Source organism: Cololabis saira, chromosome 17 (assembly GCF_033807715.1).
Source record: "Cololabis saira isolate AMF1-May2022 chromosome 17, fColSai1.1, whole genome shotgun sequence".
In the NCBI taxonomy this organism is placed as follows: Eukaryota; Metazoa; Chordata; class Actinopteri; order Beloniformes; family Belonidae; genus Cololabis; species Cololabis saira.
In genome coordinates this window covers 40,820,828-40,837,838 of record NC_084603.1, presented here as the reverse complement: position 1 = coordinate 40,837,838, position 17,011 = coordinate 40,820,828, and the positions used below count along the sequence as shown (strand labels likewise).

Sequence of the window (17,011 nt, the reverse complement as noted above, 5' to 3'; positions counted from 1 at the left end):
TTGAACACACGCGTTAAAACATACAGAGTGGCAAGGAAAAGGTATGTGAACCCACCGACTCAGTACTACAACAACAGCTAAGTCCAACTCGTGAAATGAGTTTGGCGGTTAAGTCTGGAGCTGCTTTGACTGGTAAGACACTTGCTTTTCATAAACACCATCTGCTGATGTGAACCATGCCGTACTAAAAATTGAGCTCTCTGAAGATGCAGTAGTTGACCCGGATAACACTGGAAAGAGTTCAGCACTCTTCCTTGAAATGGATGTCCAACCAAAAAGCTTTCGCTTACAAACATCAATACATCATCCCAAGAGCAAAGTATGGTGGAGGGAGAATCTTGATTTGGGTTTGCTCTGTGGGTCAGGACCATTTGCTACCATGACATCATGGGTCCTGGACTTCCTAAATAAGAGACCACAGAGGACAAGAGGCTGTGTGTCTGACACAGTGGTCTGCAGCACAGGAGCTCCACAGGGGACCGTCCTGGCCCCCCTCCTCTTCAGCAGGAGCTCCACAGGGGACCGTCCTGGCCCCCCTCCTCTTCAGCAGGAGCGCCACAGGGGGCCGTCCTGGCCCCCCTCCTCTTCAGCAGGAGCGCCACACGGGGCCGTCCTGGCCCCCCTCCTCTTCAGCAGGAGCGCCACACGGGGCCGTCCTGGCCCCCCTCCTCTTCACCGTGTACACGGCCGACTTCACCCACCAAACAACAAACTGCCACCTCCAGAAGTTCTCGGACAACTCCGCCATCATCGGTCTCATCAACAATGGAGACGAGACGGAGAACCGAGAACTGAACCACAGATTTGTGGACTGGTGCCAGCGGAACCGCCTCCAGATTAATGCTGGGAAAACGAAGGAGCTGGTAGCCGACTTTCGTCGGCCCAAAGCCCCCCCTTCTCTGGTGAACATCCAAGGAATGGACATAGAGATTGTGGACTCTTATAAGGACCTGGGTGTTCACCTGAACAATAAACTGGACTGGACTGTAAACACCCAGGCTCTATACAAGAAAGGCCAAAGCAGATCCACCTGCTGTGCAGACTGAGGACCTTTGGAGTGAGGGACGGCCTCCTGAGGTCCTTTGGAGTGAGGGACGGCCTCCTGAGGACCTACAGAGTGAGGGACGGCCTCCTGAGGACCTTTGGAGTGAGGGACGGCCTCCTGAGGACCTTTGGAGTGAGGGACGGCCTCCTGAGGACCTACGGAGTGAGGGACGGCCTCCTGAGGACCTTTGGAGTGAGAGACGGACTCCTGAGGACCGTTGGAGTGAGGAACGGCCTCCTGATGACCTTTGGAGTGAGGGACGGCCTCCTGAGGACCTTTGGAGTGAGGGACGGCCTCCTGAGGACCTTCTATGACTCTGTGGTGGCGTCGGCCGTCTTTGATGGTGTGGTCTGCTGGAGCAGCAACATCACAGCAGCAGAGAGAAGAGACTGGACAAGGTGGTGAGGAAAGCCGGCTCTGTCCTGGGCTGCAGTCTCCATCCAGTGGAGGTGGTGGGGGAGAGGAGGATGGTGGCTAAGCTGTCCTCCATCATGGACAATGTCCCCCCCCCCCCCCTTCATGAGACTGTCAGAGCCCTGGAGATCTCCATCAGAGCCCTGGAGAGCTCCATCAGAGCCCTGGAGAGCTCCATCAGAGTCCTGGAGAGCTCCATCAGAGACCGGCTTCGTCACCCGCGATGCGTCACTGAGAGGCATCGCAGGTCCTTCCGCCCCGCTGCCTCAGACTCCACAACCAGGCTGATCACCGTAGCAACAGTAACAACATGTGCAATATTTGTCTACTTCATAAACATCCTACCTTTTTGATATTTTCCCGAATTTCCCCACTGAGGGAGGATTAAAGGACAATCTAAGCTCATGACTGGTGAAGCTGAAGCTTGGTAGAACAGTGATCCTAAGCGGGAAAGAAAATCAACCACAAAATAACCAAAAGTGAGTTCAGAAAAACCAGATGCACCTTCTGGAGTTTTCCCATCAGAGTCTAGACTTTAACTAGGTGCTGTGATCTCAAAAGAGCTGTTCACACCAGAGATCCTACAGATGTGTTTGAGCTGAAGCGGTTCTGGAACGAGGAATGATCCAGAGTTCCTCCAGAATGCTGTTCAGCTCTGACCCAGAGATACTGGAAGAGCTTGTTGAAGTCTAAGCTGTTAACAAGGGTTCACTCACGTATTCCCCAAGTTAAGTGAATGTTTGAAAGCACAAGAACATATGTTTGTGTGGTTTCAGATTCAAGACATTGTGTTTGTAAATTCTCGCAACTTAGACGGTGATCAAATCACACATATTCCAATGGGTTTACATACTTTCTTTTGCCTTCTCTTCCTTGTCTTCTTTGAATTCCAGTTTGTTCATTGAATTAAGCTGTTACCTATAATTTCCATGGTCAGTCTTGTGTACAGCTTCTGTCTATTACTTTTTTGGTAATTCAAACTTGATACATCCTCAGGGTGAAGTCGGTCTACCTGGTGCTCCTGGACTGGATGGAGAAAAGGTAAGACTTGATCAGTGACACATGATAGTTCTATAGCTGCATCATAGCTGCAGCTATAGAACAGGGTGGTAGATATGCTGCTATAGGCCTATGCTGCAGGGGGTACCGACATGATCCACTAGGCGGTGTCCATCACCCCTCCTTCTCTTTCCTTTCTCAGTTATTAATTACAAGTATCTCATCACCGTCATTGTTCTCCAAAAAAAAATTCTCCTTTAGGAGGGAAGAAACCTTGAGCAGGACCAGGATCATAAGGGGAGGCCAGACTGGGGTGGTCGGGGGGGGCAATCCAGGATGTCAGCATGTTTGCAGGCCAGAGCTTCAGGAGCTGCATGCTGACCTGCAGTCCCCCCCTCTGATCATCCCACTGCTGCTTCCACCTGCCTGTGTAGATGTCTGCTATATGCTTGCTGACATCCTGGCCTGCAGTCCCCCCCCCTCCGTGTCTACTGTATACTTCTGCTTGTATAGTCATCCCTGTATTGCACCAGTTAGCCATTGTGTCTGTGTCTCTCCTTTCAATTCAATTCAATTCAATTTTAGTTGTATAGCATCTAATACAACAAAAGTTGTCTCTAGATGCTTTCCAGAGACCCAGAACATAAACCTCTGAGCAATTATTACATAAACAGGCTCATAAGGGGGGATCCTCCTGCCGCCAGACTGGGGGTCAGGGACGTCAGGAGCACAGCAGGCAGGTGGAAGCAGCAACGGGATGACCGGGGAGTGGGGACCGCAGGCAGGTGGAAGCAGCAACGGGATGACCAGAGGGGGGGACTGCAGGCCAGCACGCAGCTCCCGAAGCTCCGGCCTGCAAACATACACAAAAGAGAAAAAAGGGGGGCCAGCACAAGAGACTACAGGAATCTCTTTTCTTCCTTCTCTCTGTCTGTTCCCTCCGGCAGGAGGGTCCCCCCTTATGATCCAGGTCATGGTCCAGGTTTCTACCCCCCTTATGACCCAGGTCATGCTCCAGGTTTCTACCCCCCTTACGATCCAGGTCCTGGTCCAGGTTTCTTCCCTCCTAAACAGGAGTTTTTCTTGCCACTGTTTGGCTTAAGGTTTTTCTCCCACTATGGGAGTTTTTACCTGCCATTGTTTATGTAATAATTGCTCGGCGGTCATGTTCTGGGTCTCTGGAAAGATTCTAGCGACAACTTCTGTTGTAATAGACGCTATATAAAAAAGTTGAATTGAATTGAACATGATGCCTGTGATGAAAGTTTACCATTTTATAAACTGCATCATTATGTAAAAGTTACATTTTGAAACACACTGGTGGTGATGGTGCAACATCGATCTCCCATGTTATCAGGGACCCAGAGGAAAGCCCGGAGAGCCTGGTCCTGGAGGCCCAGCTGGTCCCGAAGGTCCCAGAGGAGAGGGTGTCATGGGCTCACCAGGACCCAAGGGGGACAAGGGAGACATGGGTCCATCTGGATCATCTGTGAGTGACTGGCTGAACCACACAGCACACTTCACCCACCCGGGTTGGCCTGACCAAAATCATGCCCCACGTCTGTAATTATTCAGAGGGAAGGATCTACTTTTCCAGATGCCTTCATGGTATCTAATTAGAGACTCACTTAGTCCAGGAGACCCCAAAAAAGACACTGGACTCAAGTGTTTTATTCATTTTGGCAGAGATCTCAAAAGGGTCCACTATGCTATATGCCACTCTGCTATTAGTGACTGTGTGCTGCTTTGAGGATAAAAGTTTGTTTTGGAAATAAATGTGTCAGAATCGGCTGCATCACGTGGGTACAACCCAAAAAATGCAAAACTCTATTTCTTATTTTTGACATGTTAAATGTTAGATAGTTGATTTGGACATTAATCATGTATTTGAAATGGTTTCAGTCTTTTAAAGCCTCTCTCCCATCATGTGCATAAACATTTTATCGCCTTTTTTATGTTGATGTGCAAGAGCGTCTGTGTGATGATAAAAGAACCTTATATTTAGTGACTTTATATATATATATATATATATATATATACATATATATACATATATATATATATATATATATATATATATATATATATATATATATATATATATATATATATATATATATATATGCACATATACACAGAAAGTGTATGAAAGATTTCACTCAGATCATCTGTCCATCTTCGCTCCTCCTTTCATGGAAACTGCTTTTGTAACAAATCCTCATCTGTTAACACCAGCTCATTGAAACAGCAGTTGTGTTTCTCTACCACCTCGTACTGGGGCTGAACTGCACCATAGAAACCTTTTCTGGAATGCGCTGCAGGTCTTTGCCTTCATTCGTCTCTTCTCCACCGTTTCTGGTTCGGAGTTGTACGTACAGCTCAAGCGAAACTTGAAAGAAGAAACCTAAACGCAGAGCTTTACCCTCTGGTCTGCTCCTTGATTACAGATTGAGCATGCAATGCTAACATTGGATAAAAACACATTATTTTTTTAACCATGTTTTCATTAATCAACTCTCTTCGATCTCTGAACTGAAACGCTCTGCAATTATTGTGATGTCTATTTCTTGCTTCCCTGTCCTGTAGGGTTTAGATGGGCCTACGGGTGAAAAGGGGACTACGGGGTCCCCGGGCCCTATTGGATTACCTGGCATCATGGTACGCAATGATGCCCCTCAGGCTGCACTACTTTGGCCTGCACGGGGGTATCGCTGGACAAACTTCATTTCATGAAAATTTGTCAAAAATGAACAAAAGCTTTTATCTCTTCAATGGCTTTGATTGCTCATTCAGCTGATGACAGAACACAGAGAGAACATTCAGCGTCTACTGACCCACGTTATCGCATTTAGATAGTTGAAACAAATACTGCGTTTAACTGGATGCTTAGACAACTTAAAAGAATATTGACAGTCAAAGAAGAAGATAAAAGAGCAGTTAGGACGAGACTCCAGAGTACGCAGATCCACTAGTGACAGGGGACTTCCAGGACCAGCTACTAGATCAGGGGTCGGCAACCTAAAATGTTAAAGAGCCATATTGGACCAAAAACACAAAAAACAAATATGTCTGGAGCCGCAAAATATTAAGTCTTGTCTAAGCCTTAGAATGAAGGCAACACATGCTGCATGTTTCTATATTAGCTATAACTGGGGGAAGATTTTTTTTTCATAATGCACATCGAGAAAAACGTCAAAATGTTGAGAAAAAAGTCTAAATGTCGAGGAAATAGTCAAGATTTCATGAAAAAAGTCGAAATGGCGAGAAAAAAGTCGAAATGAATGTTGAAGTACAATCTCGAGAAAAAAGTTGAAATGTTGAGAAAAAAGTCGGATTGTCGAGAAAAAAGTCAAAATGTCGAGCAAAAAGTTGATATTTCGAGAAAAAAGTTGAAATGTCAAGATTAATGTTGAAGTACAATCTTGAGAAAAAAAGTCGAAATGTCGAAAAAAAAAAGTTGAAATGTTGAGAAAAAAGTTGAAATGTCGAGAAAAAAAGTTAAAATTTCGAGAAAAAAGTTGAAATGTCGAGATTAAAAAGGAAAGGAAAAAGGAAGATAAAAAGAGAAAAAAAGGAAAAAGAGAAGAAAAAAGAAAAAAAATAAGAAAAAAAGGAAAAAAAAGGTCAAACATTTTTGAAAATGGTCCAGGGAGCCACCAGGGCGGCGCTAAAGAGCAGCATGCGGCTCTAGAGCCGCGGGTTGTCGACCCCTGTACTAGAGGAACAACACGCCAAATATTACGCTCAGTGTTAACTACTTGAATATGCCTGTGTGCAGGACCTATATTATAGTTACTATAGTTATTACTGCTTGTGTCATTCTGTAGTGACACCATCAATGCTCCAGGGTGGTGATGGTTCCCATCTATTTTATTTTATTTTTATTTTATTGTTTGCACTCGTAAAAAGGAACATTACACAGAGGAAAAAAGTTAAGGAAAGATGTGCAGGAGAGGTCATAAAAAACCGGAAAGGCTTATAAACGACTCCCCCCCCTCATAAAAACAAAAAAAAATTAAAAACTATAATTCACAAAACCATATAAGCACAATACCTATACAGGTAGGCCTATACAGTATAACTGATAACTCAGTTATACGATACTTCAGACTTCATTTCTATATTTCTATATTTATTTTTAAAGTTGCTAAGCTGCAGCTAATTTTTTTTATTTATATTAAAGTGGGGTAGTTTTTATTTTACTTTTACACAAATATAGACTGAAATAGGCCTACAGTTCACAGTTTAATTTATTTCAAAGTACGCCTACAAATGCACACTGCACTTCTGTTGTTATATTTAGGGGTTGTAACCGCTAAAATAAATAAAAGATGAAAACTTTTAAAATCTCTGTTATTTCTTGCAGCTCCCGACAATTTTCTTTCTGTAGTAGTGGGGGCAAAATGGCTCTTTTGATCTAAGGACTCTAAAATCAGTTCCCCAACAAAGTAAAAGTGATGTACCCCACTGGTAAACATAAACATTTATATGTGGTATATGCATTACAGTTGGGCAGTAAAGACACTTGAAATAATATCATCTGTACCATGTCTGTTGAAAAAAGTTCAAAATTAATAAATTACAGATTTAAGTTTTTGTTGCATTTTAGACAATGTCAGTTTTTTTGAAAATGGGGTTTGTCATTTATTTTGTGTTCGTCCAAAGTGCTGAGTGAGAAGGTTTTTTATCCAGTAGTTTGTGTTGCAGCTGAATGATTAACAAACGTCTCTGCATCCGTCTGTTTCAGGGTCCCAAAGGTGAAGCTGGAGACGGAGGGAGGTCCGAGCTGGTGAGCATCATTCATGCAGCCACAGTACCGGTTAGCCCTTTGAATGAAACCCCATCACTGATGAAGAGCCTTCGTTCTTATGTTTGTAGATCTATGGTCCCCCGGGGCTCCCAGGACCTCCCGGACCAGTCGGCCCTGCAGTAAGTTTGCTTTTAAGATTAACGTGCATGTAAAGTTTTCAGCAGGAAGATCGTCCTCAGTGGAGGCGTCATTACTCCATGCGTCCTCCTCCTTGGACACCACTCACCACTCTGTTGTTTATAATAAAAAAGGTCAGGGAAGCTAAACTCAGTGGATCTAATTCAGTCCAGTTCTAGTCAACATTGAAATCAATTTATAATCCAAATCATTCTAATAGTCCAAATTCAAAGTTCATATAATGCCAGTTCAGGCCAGCATGCATCTCCCGAAGCTCCGGCCTGCAAACATACACAAAAGAGAAAAAAGGGGGCCAGCACAAGAAACTACAAGAACGAAAGATTTAACAGGAAGCCCATGAAGAGAAGTTGAGCTAGGACAAATAGTGTCACAGTTGGTGTTTGTTGAGGACCCAAACGCAGGAGAGCAGCAGGCAGGAGTTCGCAAAAACAGGATTTATTGAACCAAAACCAAAAGCGCTGCTGTGCAGGATCAAAAAGTCTGAACAAAAAACAGGAATCCAAACTAGGCGAGCGGAACATGGAGGGAGCAAACAGTACGGACCAGCAGGGAGAAGGGGAAAGACAAGACTAGATATACACAGGGGATAACGAGCCACAGGTGCAGACAATCAGGGCAGATGGAAACAGGAGGGACAGAACTGAAACTCAAACTGGAGGAAATGTCAAACCCTGACAAATAGGATCAGCAGTAGGTTTGTCCCAGTAGTAGGCCATCCAGACTTACTAAATGGCTAGACGGTTCAGTTCTGATGTGTTCAGGTCCAAATACAATGACCTCAGTCGGACCCGAGTTGAGTGAAAAACTGCTTCATCGTTTAAAACTTGTTGCAAGTCCAGGACAGGAGTGAATGCTCGTAATCATCCCCTCTGTTTTTGTCCACATAGGGATCTCAAGGATCTTCAGGGCCCAAGGTGAGACAGGTTCCCATGAAATCCACTTTCTGATGTTTGTCCCTTATGCTTCTAGGAACGTGCGGTGTACGTGTGAAGGTGTAATGGATGGTGTTGTGTCTCCCCCTCAGGGAGAGCCGGGCATAGGTATCAAAGGAGAGAAGGGAGCCACGGGCCAGAAGGGGGACAAGGGGGACAGAGGGCATCTTGGACTCCCAGTGAGTTTCCCACCTGCCTCTTCACTCCCACTCACACTCCACAGCTGACTGGCAACGTTATTTAGCGCCACGCTTATTGAAAATGTCACTAAGATTACGCCCTGGATGGTTTATATTAAGATACTTTTGTTCTGTTCAGGATGGTGTCGGCCAGCTTTTAGTCCTTGTTCCTGCTTTAAAGTGTTTCTGATGTGGGGTTGTAGTGTAATAATAGAGGGAATGCATTGACGTCACTTTCCCACCGGACCAGCTCCCTTACTCACACTGAGTGGCAAAAATGGCTGCAACTAGTGGAGAAGACGGAATAACAGCCAATTATCGGCTTAAATTAAAGGCAGTTGGACTTGACAGTGACCCGTACAGTTACCCCAAGAACCAGTGGTCCATGGACATTAATATTTGGTACAGTTACCAAGAACCAGTGGTCCATGGACATTAATATTTGGTACAGTTACCAAGAACCAGTGGTCCATGGACATTAATATTTGGTACAGTTACCAAGAACCAGTGGTCCATGGACATTAATATTTGGTACAGTTACCAAGAACCAGTGGTCCATGGACATTAATATTTGGTACAGTTACCAAGAACCAGTGGTCCATGGACATTAATATTTGGTACAGTTACCAAGAACCAGTGGTCCATGGACATTAATATTCGGCCACGAATCCAGTTTCCTGATATTTATATGTACTTAATTTCTACGCCGGGGAAATACACGAAGCAAAGCTTGAAGGGATACAAAAGTCTTGACGCTTGGTCCAACTTCAAGGCAGGATTTGTTGTAGAAATTAAAGTGATGAGGACACCGAACTTTATGATTTGACCGTTTAATGTGAGCTACCCAAAAATCCAACATTGCCTGATACAAAGTCCACCTTTCGGTGCCTGGAATCCAGTTGTTTCTGCGAATTGCAGCGATCCATTTGTCTCTCTTAAGCTTATTTTTCAGCAGTCTGTAAAACGATAACTCTGATTTCTTGCTAAATCTATGAGTACAGTCGATCGCACAACAGCTCTTTCCCATTTTAGATGTTTTCTAGTTGCTCAAACTGAAAGTTTACGCTGACACTCAGTCTTTCTGCCACTCAGTCTTTCTGACTCTCAATCTTTCTGACACTCAGTGGGCGAAACCCGCTGTGAAGTTGCATCTGTGACGTCATGCTCATTCCCTCTACAGCAGTGAATGTCCCTTATTGGACGGTGTTACATCCACCCTGGGAGGGGGCTCAGCTAGTTCACATTTGTGTTGTTATATCATCGTCCTTAACATAGGAACAAGCATCGCTGTGATGTCATTGTCTACTGGGACCAGTTAATGCCACTCACCTTAGCTCCACCTTCAACACCTCCATCACCCTTCATTTGTCATCATTTGAATGTGTTGTTTAAGTCACTGCTTCACTCACTTCCCACCCCCCCACCCATCCCCACACCCCACCCCCTCTGCCCACCTTCCTCCCACCATCCTTCCCTCCATCTCTGCTCTCTAACTGTGTACAACGCTATCCAGGGGGCTCATGGGTTAGACGGCAGACCCGGTGCAGTGGTGAGTGGCGCAAGTCCGGTTCCGGTACCCCAACCCTTCCTCTCCTCCTTTTCTTGCTCCTCTTCTTCCTTCCATCGTCCTCCCCCTGCGGATGCTTGCTTGCCTTACTGTGTCTGTCCGTCCCGTTGGCTTGCTGCTCCTCTTTCCATCTCTGTCCGGTTTCCTTTCCTTCGGGAAGCAGCTCTGTGAGGACAGGCCTGTCCAGGGCCTGGATCTGAGGACAGGACTGTCCAGGGCCTGGATCTTAGGACAGGACTGTCCAGGGCCTGGATCTGAGGACAGGACTGTCCAGGACCTGGATCTGAGGACAGGACTGTCCAGGGCCTGGATCTTAGGACAGGACTGTCCAGGGCCTGGATCTGAGGACAGGACTGTCCAGGACCTGGATCTGAGGACAGGACTGTTCAGGGCCTGGATCTGAGGAAAGGACTGTCCAGGGCCTGGATCTGAGGACACAGGGCCCCCAACCTCCCCTCAGCAATAGACGTAGTACCTGTCACATCATGTACGCACTGCGTTCAGCAGGGTTCCTCTAAGGACTCCAACCACCGTTAAAAACAACACCTTAAAAAACGTGGTCAAAAACCTGTAGACAACCACCACCCTCGTAACCAAACATTTAGGTTTTCCACGCTGCGCCGCACAATCACCTGACCCATAAATCCTCCTGACGCACACAACACGCCCTCCGGAGACAAAAAAACTAAAAACAATCATATAAACATTCTTAGCAAAGTCATAAGCAGAATAAACACTATAAAACTAAGACTAAAACTAAAACTAAGTTAACAAATATATAAAAGTAATAACTTCAACTTAACGGCTGCAACATACCGGCCCCTAATTGTAATACTCAATTACCAATTATCCAACAATTACCAGAAGCCGTTATTACACAGTAACGAAACATTTCCTTTTTTTTTTTCTTTCATAAACATTTTCATAGACATTCTCAGTCCAGTATAGACGTGAGGAGACCCATCCAAGATAGCGGCGACGCTGAATTACGTTCCAGCATGTCATGAGGCGTCTACGTATGTCTATGGTTGCGAGACCTGTTGCGGCTCAATATTGATCCATATATAAGACGCACCGGATTATAAGGCGCATGGTCAGCTTTTGAAAAAATTGAAGGCTTTTAGGTGCGCCTTATAGTGCGGAAAATACGGTAATAATATTATATAATGTCATCTTGTTTCGGCCAGAATAAATGGGAAATAGCGGAGCGATGCTGCTACTGCTGCTGTTACCATGGTAACAGCTGCTACTGCTGCTGTGACACGTCACTTCCTCCCAACGACAGGAAGTGACACTACTGATATTTACTCAAAAGTGTGCCGAACCTAAGTATACTTTTTAGTATATACTGTTTAGTATGGCATTTCGGACACAGCGAATTTGAAGCCTGTAAGAGCCCAGTCCTGGATCCGGCCTCCTGGTCCTCCTGGTCCTCCTGGTCCTCCTGGTCCTCCTGGTCCTCCTGGTCCTCCTGGTCCTCCTGGTCCTCCTGGTCCTCCTGGTCCTCCTGGTCCTGCATCAGCAGCTGCAGAGCTGTCCTTGCTTCCCGTTACCCAGAAGGAGCATGCAGAGATGTGAGAGACGTCTGCGCTGCATGTTGACGTGTCCTACGGCACGTCTGGACGGCCGTGTCCATACTCATGTCCATCCTCTCCTGCCGGAGGTGCAGGCTCTTCCTCTGCAGCCCCGACTCCTCTGACGGAGATCCACAGCTGCTCATTTCTCTTCTTTCTTTTTAACTGATCAGACAGTGTTTCAACAAGTTTGTTTGGGGCTTTTATTTTGTCCAGACTGAAAACAAATTTGGTCTGAATGGTATAAAACCGGATGTTTTGAGACATTAGTTAACCTGTCCTCCAGAAAGCTTGTTGATTTACTGATTTGAGACTTCTGAAATTTTCTCTTCTTTTCTTTCTTGTGTCCAGATGTTTATTGTGTGTTTGTTTCTAATTATCTTTTAAAGGGTCTAATAGGACCAGCGGGCGTCTCAGGACCAGCCGGACCAAAGGGAGAGAGAGTGAGAAACTTAGCTCAATCTTTTTGTTTTTTACGGAAAAAATTAACAAACAGGTTTAACTGGATTTAAACTTTTCATATTTTTCTCATTACAACAGGGTGAAAAGGGAGATGCAGGTTTTTCAGGACCAATTGGGCCGCAAGGCATCCCTGTAAGTCACAAATGCAACTTTACACACTAATCAGAAACTAATCTTAGATTATTGAACGCAGCGTTTTTATAAGATAACAATAAGATTCCTCTGAGAGGAAGTCTGACATGATGAGAATAATAAACAGAACGTTTGAAGATATTCAGCTGAAACTCATTCATTCTTTCTTCATTTGAATGAAAGAAACAAGCAATGACATTAAAAATCAATATGAATGAGACTGTTATTATCCTCAAATTCAGTTGTCGTCTTCCGTGACGTGAGGACTTTAAGATGAACAGATGTTGCCATCCTTCCATTAAAGAACTAAAAACAACCTGAAATTGGCAAAAGTTACGATAATATGGCGCTTTTCCACTAGTACCTACTCAGCCCGACTCCACTCACCTTGCCTTTTTCAACACCCAGATCAGAAGTAGGAGGTTGGAGAAGCTGCTGTGACGTATTTGATTGTGTATCTAAAGGAAGAAGACAACAACACTAAAGATGTAGAACCTGGAGGAGATGATAGATGTGCTGCTGGATCTGTGGCTTGTGTTTGATATCAAGTTAAAAAATGAGAGAGAGAAGCTTCAAGCGGCGACACTTTTTTTATTTTTTTATTTTGTCTCAGAAAAGTCAGCTGGAGCCGTGAGCAGCTATGAAGAGACAGAGCTCCTGGTAGATCTGGTCGTTCCTTATCTCCGTCTAGATCCCTTTTTAATTCTCTCCTCAGCACCAGGTTTATGAACATCTGACCCTCAGAGTTGGATCATGAAACAGACTTTTGCTGCCATTGCTGTTGAATAAAATGAACCAGAATCCGTCAGAGTCTCTTTCTCTGATTTCCTCCTCCTGACTCAGACGTCTGACTCCAACCCCCCGACCAATCGGTGGCCTGTAGTGTGATGATGTCAGATACAGCCGACTCAGCAGCTTAGAACCTCGGCAGAATAGATACAGAAAAGTATCTACTCGGCACGTTAGACCCCTAGTGGAGAAGAACCAAACCGAGGCGAGTCGGGCTGAGTAGGTACTGGTGGAAAAGCGCCAATAATTGAGTAAAGTCAAACATAGCTTTATAATTGTGTCAAGATATAATAGTTTCAAGATCTATCAATTTATTTTAATATGAGGATGCCAACAAATGTGCTTGTGTGTAAATAAACCTGTGACTTTGAGGAAAGTCTTTTCCGTTCCTCACAAGAATGGAGACATGAAGACAGCCTGAGATGACAGACGGGCTACATTTAGCTAAAACTCAGCGCATCTATGTATTTTCTTCAGAAGACAGATGTCCATATCCACTAAAATGTCTCATTTTATTTTTCAGGGTTTAGTAGGACCACACGGACTCAAAGGAAACCGGGTAAGAAACAGCCAGTAGTGTTTTTGGCTGCAATGAAAATAGTAGAAATAAGAAGTAGATGTTGTCTAATGAACTCACCAGATTGTACTTGTGGAGAAAAGCAGGTTATCCTCTGCTTGACTCGTGACTTTAAGCAGCTGAACTTTGCACCAGAACACATTATTAAGCTGCAGCCGCCCCTCGGGGCCGTAATAGACGACAGAAACAGAGCTGTTACGGCTTCAAAGGCACCGTCAAGTCAGAGATTTGAATTAAAGAGCTGCATTTCAATAAAACCCATCTCTTTGATATCATGCATGATTATGAATAAATTAGTTCAAGATGTCTTTTTCCTTTTCGAAGGAAATGAACTGTTTTGCAGTGGCTTTGTTTGGAATGATGCATTTCAGAATAGACTTTATACTATAAAAGTGAATAATGAATAATTCTAGGTCATACTTAAGATATGCTTAATGAACAATTATGTTTAATGATCTTGGAACAGTGTTTGCAACACATTTCCTAATTTATTGGTTATTAGATTGGATTGATAACTCTGTTCTTGACCCTTAATGCTCCCTAGTCGCTGTGCAAAATGGCAGACCTCTGCTAGTTTGACTAGAAATGGGTTAAATGCAAAGATTACTAAGGATCACTAAGGGAAAAAAATATTTATTTATTAGTCTCATCTGTGTTAAAAAAAAAAAACTTTAATAAATGTTAACTTCAGTCCTGCAGTTGGGTCTCCTAACTGCACTACCTGGCCAAAAAAAACAAAAAAACAGAATCACTAACTAAGTTTAATTAAGCCAACGGATAAGAACCTCCCAAAGGAAATACATCTATCACCTGCAGTAACACACTCAAACAGGCTTTGGTTTAGTTGGAATCATACATTTAAAAAGGTATGTGTCCAGATTTAGCTTCTTCTGCAGTGATGTGGGCAGAACAATGTCTGCTTTATGAAGTGGGATTTATTTTTCTATGGAGTAACTACGCTTGTAGTTGGGGTGTACTCAGTACTCGAGTTGTAAAAAAAAAATCAGGGGGGATGGTGGATTTTATCATATGGGGACAGATAATTTGTGCTGATTACAAATAATATAATATATTACAAATAATAGCAGTGACCAAAACAGCTGCAGAAATACTGCAGGAATGACATAGCAGCAGTTAAATGCAGCCTTCTGTAAGCTTTAAATATCCACTGGGATTACATCAAATACATCAAAACACAACAATAAAAAACACTTTTCTGAACTTATCAATATGACTCTGTCCTTCACAGGATAGGATTATTATTTCTAGTTAAAATGTCTCATTTTAGTAAAAAAATCTCATTACACTTAAAACAAGACTCATCACTGGAAAAAAACAACAATTTTCACTTGTTTCAAGTAGATTTTCACTTAAAATAAGTAGAAAAATCTGCCAGTGGAACAAGATTTTTTTGATTGTAATAAGAACATCAATCTTGTCCCACTGGCAGATTTTTCTACTTATTTCAAGTGAAAATTTACTTGAAACAGGTGAAAATTGTCAAATAAGTTATTTTTCTGGTGTTATTTTTCTGGTGATGTTTCTAAATGTTGAAATAGCAGTAAAACCACATTCATTGATGAAATGACATAAGGGATGGAAAGGAGGGATGGCAGTTTTACAGGGGGGATGATTTGGACCGTTTTTATTTCAGGGGGGGGATGCCATCCCCCCTCATCCCCCCTCATCCCCCCTCATCCCCCTCAACTCCGGTACTGCGTGTACTGTATACGGGCCAGTGGTTGTTGGTGTAATTCCAACCCCAGACACTTGATGGCGGTGTGGGCTCTCTTCTGCTACTCTGGGCTGAGGCCCTGAGCTTCATGAAGTTCAGACGGCAACACAAGAAATGAAACAGTTTATACATGTAGGAACTGATACGTAACAGAGCAGTAGATGGAATGAGCATTTATTGCCCTACACGTCCACCCACTGCATAGTTACCTCTGTGATGTGCATGTCACTCCCCGGCTAAGACACGTCGCTGGTTCAACATGGAAACATGAATTAGTATAAGCCTGCGGCGGCAGTGTCATGATCTGGGGTCGCTTCGGTTGCTCAGCTTTTTCTTTTAACCCTCCTATTGTCCTCATTTTCTGAATACAACCCATGTCCTCCGGGTCAAAATGACCGGTCTTCAGTAAACCCCCATTTTAAGCACCTTAATTGAATTTTTAACACCAAATTTCATCTTGCTTGAAGAAACAACTTGTCATTCATCACAAAATGAGTGAATGCTTAAGTTTTCCCTCTTCATTTGTATTTCTATAGGTAAAGAAAAAAAAATGTGCAAAAGGGAGTTTTGAAAGCATTTTTTATTCATCCCAATGACTTTTTTTTCTTCTTTTTTTCTTTTTTTTTCTCCAGTGAACAATTTTTGATAATGTACAATACAGAAATATCAAATATAACATATCCCATTCAACTAATTAGCACGTATAGGGCAGTATGCAAGTGCACAGCCTTTGCAGATATTTATTACACCTGCAGGACACAGTATAGTCCTTCTTTTGAGGGAAGAACTCACATCTCTTCCTCTTACTCGCCTTAGCTGGGGAAGTTACATTTCAAGTTAAAAAAAATATTGTTTAAAGGATTATATTCTTTTTTTTTAACACAGTGGCGGGTCATTGTGACCCGAGGACAACAGGAGGGTTGAGTGTTATGTGACTCACTTAAAGACAAGCCAAAGTACTTTCTACAAGGCATTAAAATGAAAATAAAAGGAAAACCAAATAAAAACAACATAAGAATGCAGATTAAAACCCCAGAAAATAGTAACAGCGCATAAGCTTCTTGAGACAATGCGAGGGCAAACGTTAACCCAGCTAAAGGTGCCTCAATAAAATATTAGTAAACACTGTTTTTCCAGTTTTTTTTGGCCTGGTAGTGCATGTGCTGATCCCAGCTCTGAATCTAACACACAAAACAAGGTTGAGAGGATTCTAGTACTAAAAGAAAAGCACATAGTGCTTATTTGCTGCTGACAGTCCAAACAGCCCTGCAGAATAATATAGTGTATTTCCTCTGCAGGTTTCCCCCCCCCTCACCCACCCTTAGAGAATGTTTTTGTTTCCATCCCATTAACCTGTGACTCTAATGTTTCCACTCCCGTCTCTAGTCATCGTATTTCATAAGCTCTCTCAGCACATTCAACTGGCTGCCGTTTCAAAGTACAGCTACAGAAACCTGGTGAAACTGACCCCGACGGTCCAGTTGAAAGTGTTGAAGTCAAAGCTGTGACGTAATCCTGGTGTTTTCACTCTGTGTCCTGTCTTCCTTTGTTTCCGCAGGTCTTCCTATCCCCTTTTCCTTCCCTCCACATTGCTCTGTGGCCTCTTTTACTGCTGGGGTTGCCCTCTCTCCCTCTTACCAACCTTGGCCTCCTGCTCC

General features: G+C 43.6%; 1 protein-coding gene across 1 annotated transcript in view; it reads left to right on the top strand.

Moving 5' to 3' along the window:
* LOC133463416 (collagen alpha-1(XIII) chain-like) overlaps window positions 1-17,011 on the top strand; it is a 97,351-nt gene that overhangs the window by 65,913 nt on the left and 14,427 nt on the right. The window contains exons 26-36 of the mRNA XM_061744949.1: window positions 2,456-2,500; window positions 3,816-3,947; window positions 5,045-5,116; window positions 7,206-7,247; window positions 7,337-7,387; window positions 8,294-8,320; window positions 8,431-8,517; window positions 10,031-10,066; window positions 12,048-12,101; window positions 12,199-12,252; window positions 13,565-13,600. Of these exons, the coding sequence (XP_061600933.1) occupies window positions 2,456-2,500; window positions 3,816-3,947; window positions 5,045-5,116; window positions 7,206-7,247; window positions 7,337-7,387; window positions 8,294-8,320; window positions 8,431-8,517; window positions 10,031-10,066; window positions 12,048-12,101; window positions 12,199-12,252; window positions 13,565-13,600 (636 nt within the window). The remainder of the gene's footprint in view (window positions 1-2,455; window positions 2,501-3,815; window positions 3,948-5,044; window positions 5,117-7,205; window positions 7,248-7,336; window positions 7,388-8,293; window positions 8,321-8,430; window positions 8,518-10,030; window positions 10,067-12,047; window positions 12,102-12,198; window positions 12,253-13,564; window positions 13,601-17,011) is intronic.